The sequence below is a fragment of the Pelophylax lessonae genome (genome assembly GCF_965119305.1).
Source record: "Pelophylax lessonae genome assembly, chromosome: 1".
In the NCBI taxonomy this organism is placed as follows: domain Eukaryota; kingdom Metazoa; phylum Chordata; class Amphibia; order Anura; family Ranidae; genus Pelophylax; species Pelophylax lessonae.
In genome coordinates, this window is record NC_138768.1 from 456,745,417 (window position 1) to 456,761,524 (window position 16,108).

General features: G+C 44.3%; 1 protein-coding gene across 2 annotated transcripts in view; it reads right to left on the reverse strand.

Moving 5' to 3' along the window:
* CPAMD8 (C3 and PZP like alpha-2-macroglobulin domain containing 8) overlaps positions 1 to 16,108 on the reverse strand; it is a 472,168-nt gene that overhangs the window by 14,398 nt on the left and 441,662 nt on the right. For both annotated transcript variants that reach the window (XM_082260961.1, XM_082260960.1), the window contains one exon: positions 13,535 to 13,747. In XM_082260961.1, the coding sequence (XP_082117087.1) occupies positions 13,535 to 13,747 (213 nt within the window). The remainder of the gene's footprint in view (positions 1 to 13,534; positions 13,748 to 16,108) is intronic.

A 16,108-nucleotide genomic window follows, 5' to 3' on the forward strand; every position in this document is an offset into this window, starting at 1 on the left:
ACTTTTGTATTGTGTTGATGAAGTCAAGTCAGTTTTGTTTGCTGCTGAAAGCTCTGTTGTCATTTGCTTTGAAGAAAAAATAAACACTTTTGTATTTAAGACAAATGGCTTTGTACGTGATAGCGGGTGCTATACCCCTTAACCTAGTGCGTTTTGATATATAATCTAACACTATACTGTATGGACATTTGTTCATTATATTGTACATTTTTTGTACTTGTGCGATGTTTACTCGTATTTCTATTTTCCAAGAAAACAATAAAACTACCTTTAAAAAAAAAAATTTACACCTCAAATCTCTGTTAAATGGATTTGAAAAACCTCCAAGTTTAAGTGGGATTTGACCCCCAGAAGGCTAGTTACAGATGCCGTATGATATGCTATTCTTTTAAATTTTCATGTTCAAAAATAATACCAAGAGATGATGCCATTTACCTCAATATACACAAGGCTATTGACAAATTGTCATGTTCTTATCTACAGGCCATCCTATGGTGTTGAAGCCTTAAGAAGACTATGAAGCTAAGAAAATACACTTTCGCTTAGGTAAATATCCTTCCCAACTTAGGAATAAAAAAACTATCCCTTACTAGCAATACTCTATATAACTAACTATAACTAAAACAGTTGCTGACCATACTGGAAACTTGGAACCATTCCAAAGTATAAATCTCATACCAAAGATGCAATATCAGTCTAGAGCCCTTCGAGTTTCAAATTCCTAATTACATCCTCTGCATGCTGCAGAACCGGATTTTAAAATGTATATGGTATCAAACAGTAATATATTATGAGTTAACCAAACCAAAAAGATTGCTGCAAAGCACCTATCTCCTGCGCTTGTTTTTCGATATCATGAGTTAAACCTGGGCTAGTAGTGCCTAAATATCAAATAAAATAACAAAACAGCAGCCTTCACCGATATTCAAACACAAAAAAAATATCTAAATACAAATATACAAAATGTAGCAAAAAATGAAAGTAGGTGTAGTTTCACAATATTAGTAATCATCAGTGGTCCTCACCATTCCTGTGAGCATGCTAAAAAAATTAAAATAAAATCATACTCCACACAATCATATACAATGTGCTAAAAAAAAACACACTTATCAAAAAAATGTTTTCTTATAAACACACATATGCCGGTGGTGTACTCTATGTGCCAAAATAAAATTTCAATTGTGTTAATGTGTGAATACTAAACATACAGTATAAAATATACTATAACACAGATATCTATATCAGTGAAACCGATTAAAATTGTGAGTAGTAGTCCAGTATATAGAGTGACAGTCCAAACATGGTGATGGTATCTAGATCAATGTATCCATATCCATGCAGATTACGTGCTTTTTCCAAATAAAAAGTGCTCCACCACGTGCAGAAAATATAATGCACTCACCAGAGCCCTTAGGCCCCAGGAACCATATCACGGTTAATGATAGAGGTATCTTATTATGCCATAGGTAGGCTTTCCCAATATGGTGAATAATGCAGATATGACAGCTTAATATACAAAATGTGTTGTGGTGTCTCTTTAAATCCACCAAAATCCAAATACATTCATTTCCCTAAAAAAAAAAAAAATCAATAAAATGTGCAAAAAAAGTGACATCAAGTTCCATAAAGTGTATAACAAGCAAAAGAAAGTCCACCATGAACAAAATAGTTTCTTCTCTGCCTCCACCAGTCCCAGTGCACCAACCACTAACATGCACAGCTGTTTACCAGATACTTAGACCTCACTACACAGGAGGTCTTACTGTACTTTAGGACAATGCTCACATCCCAGATGGATAGATGGCTCTCACCCTCATTTCAAACAGCAGTAACCACACAATATACCTAATGCACAGAAAAAGAGCAAGAACTGCAAAGTGCAGTAAATCCTAACTCACCTTTATTAAAAATCCAGGGCAAGTACTCACAAACAAGGGAGAACTTCAAACATTTCATGGGCACCCGCCGGTGGACTCTTAGGCATCTTGGGGATGCTTGGCAGAGCCTAGTGGTGATGTCATCACTTCCACCCGGATGAGTGTTGGAGTACAGTACAGGACACAAGAATTGATTCTTAGACCATAGATACTGGACCTTCAGGTGACTGAACACTGGCAGAGCTTTGTTAGGTCCAGCTGCTAGTGTATCCATAAAGCCCTGCCCACTCTAAGGCTCCAGATTTGTATCAAGCAAAAAGAAGACAACAGAGGAAAGAGGGGAGGGACCTGTGTCCTGTACTGTACTCCAAGATAAGGAGTTTACAGGTACATTACAATTTCCAAATAACTTAAATGTACATTACAGGAATTGATTCTTGGATCATAGGAAGACCCCAAACAATAAGTCGAGGGGTAGGCAAAAAATAGCTAAAAAAGCAGCAACAGGCCCACTGGAAAAAACAAGAAGGGTCAATGACCTGAACAGATTGACAGCAGAAGCACCTTGTGGCCGAAGCACACATCAGCAGAGGCCAAAACAGCCACCTGGCAAAAAACAGTTTTGAAAATGTGAATACAGGATCAAGTTGTGACTGGTGCTTGATACTGAAAGAAGAACTTGACACCCTTGGGGAAAAAGGGCTTGGGGAGGGAAGGAGGATTCTTTCTCTGTGGGCAGAAGCCCTATGAAAAAAAGGCATAACAGCCACCCAGTCGGGTTGTAGAGGATGGAGGAATCCAATAGAGGGACACAGGAGAGGAGTCAGTTCATAAGGGAGGATGTGACAAGTAGCCATAGATGACAGTACTGATCCTTACTTAAGGTGAAGCAAAAATTGTTTAAAAAGTCTTTAAGGCAGGACACAAGAAGCAGAATTAAATACTCATTAAGGTGATAGTATAAGCACCAGGGAAGTAAGAAGAACTGGCTTCTAAGTTGCTTTGTGTCAGGGACCAGATTCAAACCCAGGTCCTCGGTTGCTTCTGACAGAGCTTCTTCTTGCTGAGCTATCCAGCAACTGATATCTATGCATTCTAGATCTATGTGGTGACCTAGACCTTGTCCAGTTTCCTGTCTAGTTCCTTGCCCAGCCTCCTGTGAACTCTGAACCTTTGGCCACTCCTTTGAACTTCCTATTTAAGCCTGATCTGGAAACTTCCTGATGCCAGATTATTGTGCTTTTGCCAAGATCTAGCTTAGTGTGCTTCATCCTCCTGAATCTTCAACTTGTGTAACGACCTCCAGCTACGTTCCAGGACTACTCCTCTGCCTGCTGCCATTTTGCTCTTCACTGCTTCTGTACCGATCTTTGGCTAAGACTACGACTACTCTTATGCTTGTTCCCTCACTCCGGCTGATCTCTTGTGTACCAGACCCTGCTTGTTGACCACGGTTGTGCTGCTTCCTGTGACTGGACTCTAAGCCTGACCCAGTAATCGTGACACTTCGTCCCCTTTTAGCAGAAGAAAAAAAGTAAGTTAAATAAGGGGAGCCAAGGCAGAATGGAGAATGGAAAGAGAAAGGACCTTTTAAGGAAGTGACCCCCAAGGAGAGTGCTCTGTGTGCACAAGAGCATTTGAAGAAGGCCCCAGAGGGACGCAGAAGGTCACAGAAGGTGACAAAGAAGAGCAACTTCCTGCAAAAACAGTGCACAGGGAGTTCAAGGACCAAGGTGCTGGGAAGAGGACATACAAGGTTGAATCAAAACCTGCAGCGTACTCATCCTAAGGGCTAGGTTTTTTGGCAAATCCAAACAGAAGGAGTTGATGGTTGAGGAATGGGAATACATTTTAAGATAGAGTTCCCCATCATCACACTGGGTGCAAACCCAGATTGCAGAGTACAAGGGAAACAATCAGCATGCCTTAGGAAAGAGAAGAACCCAACCTAGAGATTGCAATGTGTCTGGTGGACATCATTGAATTAGAGATGCTGGGAGATTTCTAGGCAAAGGTCTGTAGAGCAGCCATATTTGGTGAGGGAGGCAGGCAAGTGCCAGGCACCTGCAGATCACACGTGTAGAGGGAAAAAAATGCAGAGGGGAAAAACTGAGAACAGGGACAAATCAACCTTTTGACAACCAACCTGTACTAAACTGGTGAAGGGAAGTTGATCAGTAGAAAAGGCCAGCTTTTCCCCAGGTCCCTGTCGGATCACAGTCCCTATTGGATCAGGATTACCATCCCCCATGATAGACCTTCCCCGGCATGGCGTCTCCGCCCGATCTGGCTATCCATGCTGCCGGAGGACCTGTCCCTTGGTGATCACTGGGCCCGGTTTTTGCAGGACAATCAGGGCACCGCGTCCCCCTTGGCAGTTTGGGAGGCCTATAAACTTTATGTCCGTTCACACCTACAATCCCAGATCAAACGCTATAGGATGGGCTCAGAGGAGACACTCCATCACGCTGAAGCCGAACTCCGTTCGGCCAAGGCAGACTTTCTTGAGTGACCGCACTTCCTCTAAAGCTTCCCGTCTTCGACAGCTGACAAGGGAGGTCACTCAGAACACGAACAGGCCAAGTCCAAAATATTTTTTCAGAAACAAAAGATATATGAGCTTGGAGAATGGGCCGGGAGGTTATTGGCATACTTGATGCACTGTGAAGATAGACCCCCAGTAGTTATTACTCTTCGGACTGAGAATGGTGCCACTGTATCTGACTCGCGTGAGGTGGCGGAGCGTTTCCGAGCGTTCTTTAGTGCCCTTTACACGACCCAGGCCCCTGCTGACCCCACCGACATGCATGCACTGTTGGACCAAGTGGACTTTCCCTTACTGACGGAAGAGCAGACGGCGCTGTTAGAGGCTCCGTTCACGGAGGAGGAGATCGCTGAGGCCGTGTACAGGTTCCCTAGATCCAAATCCCCGGGAACAGACGGGCTCCCCATAGAGTTTTATGCCCACTACTCTGAGTTTCTCGTGCCCAAACTCCTAGCGTTATTTAATTCCATTTTTGAGGACTCCACGTCGCCCACCTCTATGCGGGAAGCACTGATAGTCTTGATCCCTAAACCGGGCAAGGATCCCCTGTTTCCGGAATCCAATCGCCCCATTTCATTATTGCAAGTAAATGTTAAAATTCTAGCTAAAGTCCTCTCTATCCGACTTAACCAGGTGATTTTCTCCTTGATACACGAGGACCAAACCGGCTTTATGCCGGGGAAAAACACCTCGTTTAACCTCCGCAGATTATCTATGAACCTCCAAGCTCGGCACGAGAACTCTGGCACTAGGGTGGTGGTCACACTGGACACGGCCAAGGCGTTTGACTCCGTGGAGTGGCCCTTTCTTTGGGAATGCTTGGCTCGCTATGGGTTTGGGCCTCGCTTTGTCAAGTGGGTTCAGCTGCTATACGATGCACCGGTCGCACGAGTCCTGGCCAATGGCAGGGCCTCTGTAGAATTCCCACTCACCAGAGGGACGAGACAGGGATGCCCTCTCTCCCCCTCAATCTGTACTACCTGGCTGCACAGTTGTCGCAGCTGTTTCATATGTATAAAGTGGACAGACAACGCTTCCTTCTGCTTCTGTGCCCCGGCTGGTCCCACCAATCGGGTGACCCCTTAACGGTTGTCCTCAGGGGTGTGAGAGGTAATGTGGATACAGGGAGCCCTGATTCACTGCTGTACCACTACAGTAGGGTCTGGGAAGTAGTGATGGCTAAATTGCACCACCCGCCTTTCCATGCTCACACCCCCCTGTGGCACAACGCCACCCTGCCCGAGTTCCACTCCCTGCCGGATGCGGGGCAGTGGAGCGGCAGAGGGATTTTTCTCCTATCGCATATATTTCGGGAGTCGAGGCTGGGCACATTTGCAGAACTGACTGACACCCACTCGTTGCCACCCCATATGCTGATTCGGTATTATCAGGTGAGACATGCATTCCACGCTCAATTTCAACCTACGCCTCCTTCTATTGAATCTCTTTCTGTTCTTGAAATTATCAGAAGCACGGACCCGCACCATTTGATTTCTATCCTCTATGCGGAGCTGCACACCCCCTCCTCCACTGTTCTGATGTATGCTGTTAAACCTAAATGGGAGGTGGATGTGGGACATATAGATGATGAGGAATGGGACGATGCCCTTGAGGCGTGTAGGAAGGTATCCCCTAAACTCTCTGACCGACTTACACAATTGTTTATACTGCACCGAACATACCTCACCCCCCTGAGACTGTCCAGATACCGACCTGAAGTTTCCCCTACTTGCCCGATGTGTCACGCGACGGTGGGTACTTTCTTTCACTTGCTCCCGTTGTCCAGGGCTACTGGAAACAGGTGATAGACTTCCTCCATGACAAAATGGGTTCCCCAGTGCAACTAGACCCTAAACAGTGTCTTCTGAGAGTATACCCAGACGAAGATTTACAAAAAGCCCTTCTCTCCTTCCTGCACACCACGCTCTTCTTCGCTAGAAAACTAATTGCCAGAAAATGGATGCGAGAACACCCCCCTGAGTGAGTGGGTGGCGGAGGTGAATGGCATCTTGCCTTATCATAGACTTATGTATAAGCACAGGGGCAACCCCGCCAAATTTAATAAAATATGGGATCGTTGGACGCAAAGATCCGACACTTGCAACTGATCCCTACATTGTGTCACTTGAAACTTTCTTGTTCACTCTCTAGCACTGCCTGCCTTACAGATCTGCCATGGTGGGCTAATGCCACCGTTTATGTACACTGTTTTCATGTCATGCATGTATTGTAAATGCACAGTTCTTGCATATGTTGTTGTAAAACTCTTGGTCTTTTTTGTTTTTGTTATTAAACTCACTGTAAACTCACTGTTTTGAAAAAAAAGAAAAGGCCAGCTTTTTGAGAAGACAAGATACAGTTGGTTTCTCAGCCTGTACAACAGGCAATCTGGTAAACCACAATCCTGGTATGGGGAGGGAAGGATATATCGGAGCTTAGAGCACAGTCAAAGGGTTGTAAGCAAGGGAGGTATGTGTTATAGCAATAGGGAGTAAAAGGTTTGGTGATTCTTTCAACAATGTTAGAACTACATTAATCTGTGAAGAGATAGGAAGTATGACCCATATGACAGAGGATAACAATAGAGATTTTTTGTGTACCCCTCCAAAAGACAGAGTCAAATTAGGGCCAAGATGTCTCTGCTCTAAGCTGAAGCAAATATTGGTAGACGTCCCCTCACTTCCAAGGGTGGGGGAGAACCTTTATTGTGAAGAAAACTTCTGAGCAGGTCCCGTAGGATTAAAGGTGAAGGAACTGCCACAAAAGAACTTGCAGTAAATGATGACGCCTGGAAGGGGCTAACAGAGTGTATATGTAATGTAAGGATAAATGGATAGGGAGGTGTGATTGTTGATAGTGGTGTAGGAACTGCCTTCCCTCTGTAACTGCTGCAATGTATTCTTCAAGGGATTTTTCAAAGAGGAGCTCACCTTCAAAGCGCATGCAGAAAAAACACCTTTTAGAATCAGGGTCAGCTGACCAAGCCGTAAAATTATGCACTTATCGACAGAAACTATTGACCTTCTAGATAGATATATGACAAATCACATTCTCTGGGGCATTCACAAAGAATAGTAGGGCCAAGTGCAAGAACTGCAGTCTTGCAGAAAGAACAGGACTATCTATACTAGAAGAAAGTTCACTGCTGAGTAATCCAGTGTAGTCTGGGAAACATAGTTGCAGGGTTGGGCCTGCCAGAGGAAAATTGTTTTTTTGTCTTACCGTAAAATCCTTTTCTCTGATGTTCATTGACGGACACAGCTCCAGAATTTTCTTGACTATTGGGTTATGCTGCCCCCTACAGGAGTAGGACACCTGGCAGGAAAAAGCTTTACCATGCCCATGGGGCAGTACCAGGGGGTATACTCCCACTTCCTGCTATAGGAATTCATTTTTTTTTGCAAGCAGTGTCAGAAGAAAAATAACCCCAACTCAATAGAGGAGTGGGTGCTGTGTCTGTCAATGAAGAGAAAAGGATTTTAGGGTAAGACAAAAATCCTATTTTCCCTTTCCTTAATTGATGGACAAAGCTCCAGAACCTTCTTGACCATTGGGACGTCCCAAAGCAGTGTCAAACATGAGGGGTGGGAAAAAATACAGCAGAAAAAAATTCCCAAGGGCTAAACCTCCTAGCCAACCAGGTAACATGGAGCTCAACCAGGAACAACTGGAGCTCACTTGAAAGCAATACACACTAAAAGAGGACCAAGTCCTCTCGAACAGCAGCCTGCAAAACTTTGCAGCCAAAAGCAGCATCCGCAGATGCCAACACATCTACTTTGTAAAATTTTGTGAAAGTGTGCACAGACGACCAGGTAGCCGACTTGCAAACCTGTATCACTGACGCCTGTTGGTGGAGGGCCCAGGAGTCACTGAGCGCCCACGTAGAAAGTGCCTTTACAGGGAAAGGAGGAACCTGACCCTTGATTGAATAAGCCTGCACTACCGTCTGTCTGATCCATCTGGAAATGGTCGCAGCAGACGTGGCAAACCCCTTGCAAGGTTCATCCGTAAGGACAAAAAGTGAGTGTGATTTCCTAAATAACTTGGTTGCCGCAAGGTACACCCTGATTGCCTGAACCCCATCCAGAGAATGTAAGGCAATCTCCTTAGGATGCTTAGGCTTAGGACACAGGGAAGGCAACACAATATCTTCATTCAGATGGAAACCAGAGACGGCCTTAGGAAGGAACGACTGACAAGGGCGAAACACCACTTTATCTCTGTGAATCACCAAGTAAGGTGAAGGACAAGACAAAGTTGCCAGCTCGTCCTGCGTGCGGAAGTATTCACCACCAAGAAGGCTACCTTCTGGGACAATGTAAGAAGGGGAATCTCGCAAATGTTTTTAAAAGGTGGTTTCTGAAGAACCAACAGTACCAAATTGAGGTCCCACGGAGGCAACGGAGACCGTACAGGCAGAGCCAAGTGGCAAACCCCCTGACCAAAAAGTGCGAACCAAGGAATGCATAGCCAAAGGATGTTGAAAAAAAAATCGCCAAGGCCAAAACCTGGCTTCTGATGGTACCCAAGGCCAGGCACTGTTCCACACCTCTTTGGAGGAATGCCAAGATTCGAACCACCGAAATAGAACGAGGAGAAACCCCCAGGGACTCACATCACGCAATGTACGACTTCCAGACGTGATGGTAAGTCTTCCTAGAAGTACAGTAGATTTCCTAGCTTTTAACAGTGTGGGAATCACAGAGTCAGACAACACCCTATCTTTCAGCACCTGGCTTTCAACAGTCAAGCTGTTAAAGTCAGCGACTGTAAGGCAGGATGGAAGATTGGCCTTTGGGCCAACAGGTCTTCTCTTAGAGGGAGTCGCCAAGGGACATCTGTGACCAGCCGTACCAGGTCGACGTACCAAGACCAGCGAGGCCAGTCTGGGGCCACAAGAATGACGAATATCCTTCTGCCTCGATCCTTCGCAGAAGTCTCGGCAAAAGTTTGAGAGGGGGAAAGGCGTATATCAGACGGGATTGCTCCCAAAGAGCCACCGGTGCATTTGTGGTGTCAGCTAGGGCAATCTGACACCTTGCCACGACTCTCTGCACCTGCCTGTTGGGACGAGAGGCCAACAGATCTACCTCGGCAGTTCCCCATAGGAGACACAGTTGATGAAATACCTCCAGATGAAGTGACCATTCTCCTTGGTCCAAGGTCTGTCGACTGAGGTAATCTGCCTGCCAATTTTCAACCCCTGGAATATGCACGGCCCAGAGCGCTGGAAATAAACGTTTCGCCCACCTTACAATGCCGGCTACTTCCCGAGCCGCTAGAACACTTTTTGTGCCCCCTTAAAGATTGACATATGCCACGGCCGTGCATTGTTCGATTTAATTCATACCGAATACCCTTGAAGACAAACCGTCCAATGGCCAAGACTGAAACCCGATCTTGTAAATGGATCAGCTCGTGGAACAACCTGTCTTGAATCAAGGAGGTCCACAGGTCCAGAAAGAATCTAAGATGTCCCCCCACCCCAAAAAACGGGTGAGGGCACCTCTTCAAGCAGGAGAAGGCTTGTCCGCGGGTCTAGAGGGACCCGCCCTCGGCTTACCAGACCACTGCCTCTTTGAACCTCCTGAGGTGGTTCGATCTGGTTTCAATGATTTCTTGTCCTGAGATTGTGAGGAACGAAAGGTGGTCAGGTGGTGAGACATGCTCCAGGGTCTCCATGGGTTAACCTGAGGACCAGTAGGAAAAATTATTGCTAAAAAAAACCCCACCACTGCACAAGCAGTACCACAAGTCCCAGCGCACCAAATTTGCTGCTATAGCAGAAAGAGAAAGGCATTTTGCACCCACAGGGACTCACCACTACCGACTCAGAGAAGAACAGAATGCCAGGCAGCACACTGCTCGGAGATCAGAGAGAAGGAGGAAATCCAGGAAGTAACACTAGAGGCGCCCTGCCGAATCACCTCTCCATAATCTTCAAAAACATGGCCGCTGCTTTATATCAATGGGAAAATGGGGAAAAAAATGGCCGATGCACTACACAAATATGGCCGCCAAAACCCGCAGCAGCCATCCACAACAAAAGAGTGGCTACACACGGTGCCAACGTGGCTCCCGGGACCACCAGAAATGAAAGGGCAGTAAGGAGGGGCCCCCACCAGGACCATCCCCACCAAACACTGCATTTTTAGCAGCCGGTCCCCATCACCTGCCAAACACCCTCAAACAGATATAACAGGTATGGCCACCCCTGGGAGGAAGGAGGGGGGAGCTAGGTGTGGGTGAATGGGGGGGTCTCGATAACTGAGGAGGATTCTATATGGCAAGGAAGGTAACTCGGAGGTCCGTCTATCCCTGGGAGGGGCCCACGGCCACCTTAAAAGGCCACTAGTGGAAGGGGGGACACTACTTACCACACCATGGAAACCGGGTGGGCACCACTCCAGATAGACCATCGTACCTTCAGATTAGGGGTGCTGAAGGCCAGAGGTACGCTGTGACTCAGGTCATGACCAGGTCTATGCGTCCCCGTGAGGCATTTAACTCGCTGGCCAGTACATGTTCAGTGGGGCTATGTTGCAGCCGACCTAGCGTGGAGATGAGATCGGGTCGTGCTCGCTGGCTGGACTGGGGAGGCCATAAGGATCTAGAATATTCAGTCCGTCGCCCAGTCCAGCAGGTGATTGTAGTTCTTCACAGGAACAGAAAATACCAAAAGAGGAAAAAATCTGTTTAAAAAAAAAAAAGACAAAAATGCTAGGACCAGAGATGCCAGCAAGGAACTAGGTCCTTATTCCTAACTAGGCAGCAAAAAAAAAAAAAACTGAATGCCTATAGCAGGAAGTAAGAGTATACCCCCTGGTACTGCCCCATAGGCGTGGTAAAGCTTTTTTCTGTCTAGTGTCCTACTCATGTAGAAGGCAGTATAACCCAATGGTCAAGAAGATTCTGGAGCTGTGTCCATCAATGAATGAAAGAGAAAGGAAGATTTTAAACAAATCTCCAAATGGCTATCAATGGAGTCCTTACAGATGGGAATGACCTCAGTAGAAACAGTAGATTGATTATCCACAGTCCATCTCCTTCTGAACTCCTCTTCCATAGGGTACAAGGCAGCAGAAATGCACATGTACAGTTTCCAAGACATACATTGAGGGTAACTGATCTGGCAACTGCTAGTGAGCTCTGAAGCAATAAGCAGTTGGTTCTTGATGAAGGAGTCAAGTCAAAGTAGTGAGGCAAAGTAAAGTATGGTTTAAAAAAATGTCCATATAAACAAGGGTGATGACATAAGGGCAGTAGAAAAAAATGTGAGCTTCGCAGAGTGGGAGGGTTATATGGATACACTGGAGGTGGTCAGATCCATGCGTTTGCCAGTGTCCAATCACCTGAAGGTAGTGGCATATAACCCATGGACTAAGAATCTATTGCTGTATCCTGTACTAAATGATTTCGATAACAAAGTTATCTTGATTATATAAAATGAGGAAGGGTTAAACTTTTGATTATATTTTTCTTGCCTTCCTATCTCAAAGGGGACTGCATACCATTTCTTGTAGAGGCATCACAAGACAGTAAGTTAGGGATGTTCTTACCAATGAGGTCACAGACTTTCCAAAACAAAAAAAGTTAAAGGACAGGTTCACCTTTTGTAACATGTTACACCCATATTCAGGGTGTAACATGTAACATACTCCAAATACACCGCCCCCCCCACCAAGTCCCAGCTTTGACAGCGAATGGGGGATCTTTTTGCTGTTACAATCTAAATAAAACGCAGGCATTTGGGGCTTCCCCGAAACAAGCCACATCATCCATTTACAGTGTTCTGTGAATGGGAAAAGTACAAGTCCCAACAGCCTTTGTGGCTGTTGGCTTGTAGTCCTCAATGAACTACAAGCATGCTTTTTATCACTCTTGGTAGCTCATTGAGCTTCCTGTCAGTGTAACTGCCTGCCCGCATCAAAGGTATAAGCAGACAGCTACAACGTTTTGCAGGCATTACACCCATGATCTGCTAGGTCCTAATAAAAAAAAAAAGAAAAATTAATGCATATTTTTTTCACCTGCATTTTTTTTTTAAAAGTGAATTTATCCTTTAAGCTTTAAATGTGTTGTCCCCACAGCTACGACAGATTTTGCATGACAAAATAGGTTGTGACTTTAGGAGCATTTCTGAGTAAATCACTGTTTTACCATTCCAGAACTCAGAATTCATAGAAAGACACAACAGCAGTCCATGTTTCTTTTATGAATTTGCTTCTTCTGTAAGATTCTAGGGGAGCTGTGATTGTTGTCTTCACAGATGCTACTTCAGTCAAACCAAGATTCCAGGATAACAGACAACTCTTGCCGACTAAAATACTTTTTCTCAGTTTTATGGCTTGGACCATTCACATATGATAGTTTTGGTCAATCAAAATGCAACAGAGATCGCAGTAACCTATGATCTTTGAAACTCACATGACCACCGTAACCTGAGTTGAGTCTAACAATGCTTCAAAAACGTATTGTCTTAAAGGCAGTTTCAGGCAGCAAGTAAAATCAATTAGTCAACTATTTGTGCCACTGGAGTAGCGACCCACACAATTCAACTTCCAATGATACCACACTAATGTATTGCTTAGCTGATTGATTTTGGATTCCATCTTTGTGTACACAATGCAAACTGATAAGCAATGGCAGTTATTAAAGACCCAAGAACAGGAAGTAACACAAATTTCTTGTAGGTGTAAATATACACAAAGGTGGCTATAATACAATTGCTAAACAATGGACAATGTATGGCCAGAAAAAAAAAAAAAAAACATCAATGTCAGCTAGAAATTTGAATAGGTGCATGGACCATTTTGAAGAATTCAATATTGTTCAGTGTAATAAATATAAAGGACTGGAGCAGTAGTCCACAGTATATTGAGTAACTGTACATTATGTGCTAAATAGCTAATGGAAGCATTAGCTGAAATAAAGATAGTTGGATAGCTGGAATCATATGTAAATAAATTACCAAGGATCTTAGGGTACGGCAAGACTTAAAAGGAAATGAAAATCAAGCTACATTTAAAAAATCCAAAGACAGAAACTTTCATGAAATTTGCCAAATACAGTACATACTTTCAAATATTTGTTCAATAAATGCAAATACCTGGTACACACTGTGACATTGCCACTTGCTCTATTCTGGTGTTATTTCTGCAGCCTGCAACTTCCATCTGACACTGGTTTTGATAAATTACGCCATCAGATCCACAAACTGGTTCACCATCATAGCCACAATCTCGGTAGCACATGCACCGCTCAAAACGTTCCTCTTCAGGGCAGAAATACCCACCATTGCAGGGACCAGAAGGGGTAAATCCTGGGGAAAAAATAAGATAACATATCACAGTTACTGTAGCTGGAATTAATTTCAGATTAGCGTTCAACTTCACTACAAACTGAAACTTCAGTTTTGGTGAGTATTAATGCACTAAATCACTTGGGATATTTGCTTACCCGAAGGACGGAGATTTCCTTAGTAATTTGTTTCTTTGTATCAACAAATATAGTCATTAGTCTTTTGCCTGTACAATGCAAAAAAAAAAAAAAAAGCCTTAACCCCAAAACATGTTTTCCTGACAGCTCCATGTCAGTCTACCACCAGATATGCTCCGCCCATAACCCCACCTGCAGGACCTAATTCATAAATTTGACACCCTTCCTCAGGCCAGCGTTCATTTCTTTTCCTCCTCACCTCGTAGGACCAAGCAGCACCCCTTAACTGGCTGCAATAAACCTGTGGCCATCCACCTGTTGCTCCCTAGGTGCAGACTCTGCTGTACGGATCCTAAATAAGCTTCCTGCGTGGGTGTTATGGCAAGAATTGGGATTGATGCCCGCTAAATGCACAGAAGTTCTCAAAGGTGACACCATGGCTATGCAGCTATCTGGTATGTAAGTCTGCCTGATTTTATTACCTTTTTGTCTCTAATACATGCTGCCTCTTACTTCATTCAGTGCTGTTTCTCTACAATATTTGATCCTCATATGACAACTGCAATGCTTTTTGAGCTCCACGGCAGCTTGAGGTTGAATAAAGGCACCTGCTTGTGGGCTATTGAAGTGTACTTGTACCAAGAATATGCTATGACAGAGGTTTCTATAGGGAAGCAAGAGTTTGTCATGTTTTCTTCAGAGGTCTCGACACTCAAAGGACACTTCTCTTCCACGTCAAACCTTAGCATGCCTCAGTGGACATCTGATTCTTCAATTCTTAAATCCGTAGTAAAACTAAGGCCTCCCAGAGCCCCCACATTTCTACATGGGACCTCACAAAAGTACTCAACTACCTGTCTGCTCCAAAAATCCATGATGTAGTTGTCACTATGGGATTTACCAGCTTTCCTGATGGCAGTAGTCTCAGCTAGGAGGGCTTCTGAGTAAGCAGCTCTAGGATATAAAGAACCCTATATGTCCTTCCTGGCAGACAGAGTTATTCTGCTCCCGATGCTGGATTCTATTCCAAAAGTGGCGTTAAGGTTCCATCTAAATCAAAAAATAGTGTTGCCATTACCCGATATAGTGCCTTGTCATGGCTCTCTGACCTCAACACTTGATAGCCTCTCTAGTTTAGATACCTGCTGCACTGAGTTATACCACTGTTTTTTCTTTTATTACTTCTCTGCTATAGCCGCCAGGTACCCTCCTGGGATATGACAGGTCTTTCCATGTGCTGCTCCACCATGCTTGGGTCCCTATGGGCCTGGAGGTTCTCTCAGAAGATACGCTATTGTCGATGACTACTGATGTATGCTGTAATTGCCATATCTACTTGTATTCTTTATTCTTGATATATGCTCTGTACTATGAAAATGTATCCTTCCTTTCTTTTCCAATAAACAAAGATTGAACTAAAAAATAGTGTTGCCTACGTTCATCTGGAAGATGGACTAAAAGTTAGTCCTTTGGATGTCGGGGAGACACTGAAGACATATATCCATACTACCCCAACTTTCAGGGCATCAGATTGCCTGTTTGTGGTTCCCAGGGGTTCACGCAAGGGGGCCAGAGCTTCGAGCATAGTGATTGCTTCTTGGATTGTGCAAGTAATTTCCCCTCTTATATAAGGATAGGGAGTTAGCCCTTTCAGAAGAAATGACGGTCTCAACCTCCTGGGCTGCCGCCTGTAGCGACTCAATGAAGTCAATATGCAAGGCGCCAACCTGGTCATCCATAAAAATCTTTATTTCTCATGATCTAATAGATCCGTCCATTTGACAACTGTTAACTTTGGCAAAACGGTTATCTCATTAGCCAGAGGCCATATTTAGCCCTATTTTGTTTCTGCATTATGCCATCCAGGTTAGCTAGTTAGTTCCCAGTGGTAGGCTGACACGGAGCTGTCAGGAAAATGGAAAAATTCATATCAAATACCGCAATTTTCTGTTTTTTTTTAAATATTTTAGCTTACCCATTATCATAAGTGGTGGCTGCATTAATTTTTTAGGCTTTTTTTCACTTATTTTTTCACTTGTTGATCCAGTAAGTTGTCTTTCTTTATAGAACAAATCATCCAGCAAAAGTGGCAGTTAGAGGTTGAGACATTGACAAGTGTGCTTACAATGGCCAGCTTTTTTCATTTATGTAAAACCCTTATACCAAAAGGAAAAAAGCTGTTGCTATATCTGCTTAAAAAGAGCTTGGCTTTAGTCTGTTAGTCAAGTTAATCTAAATCTGCTAG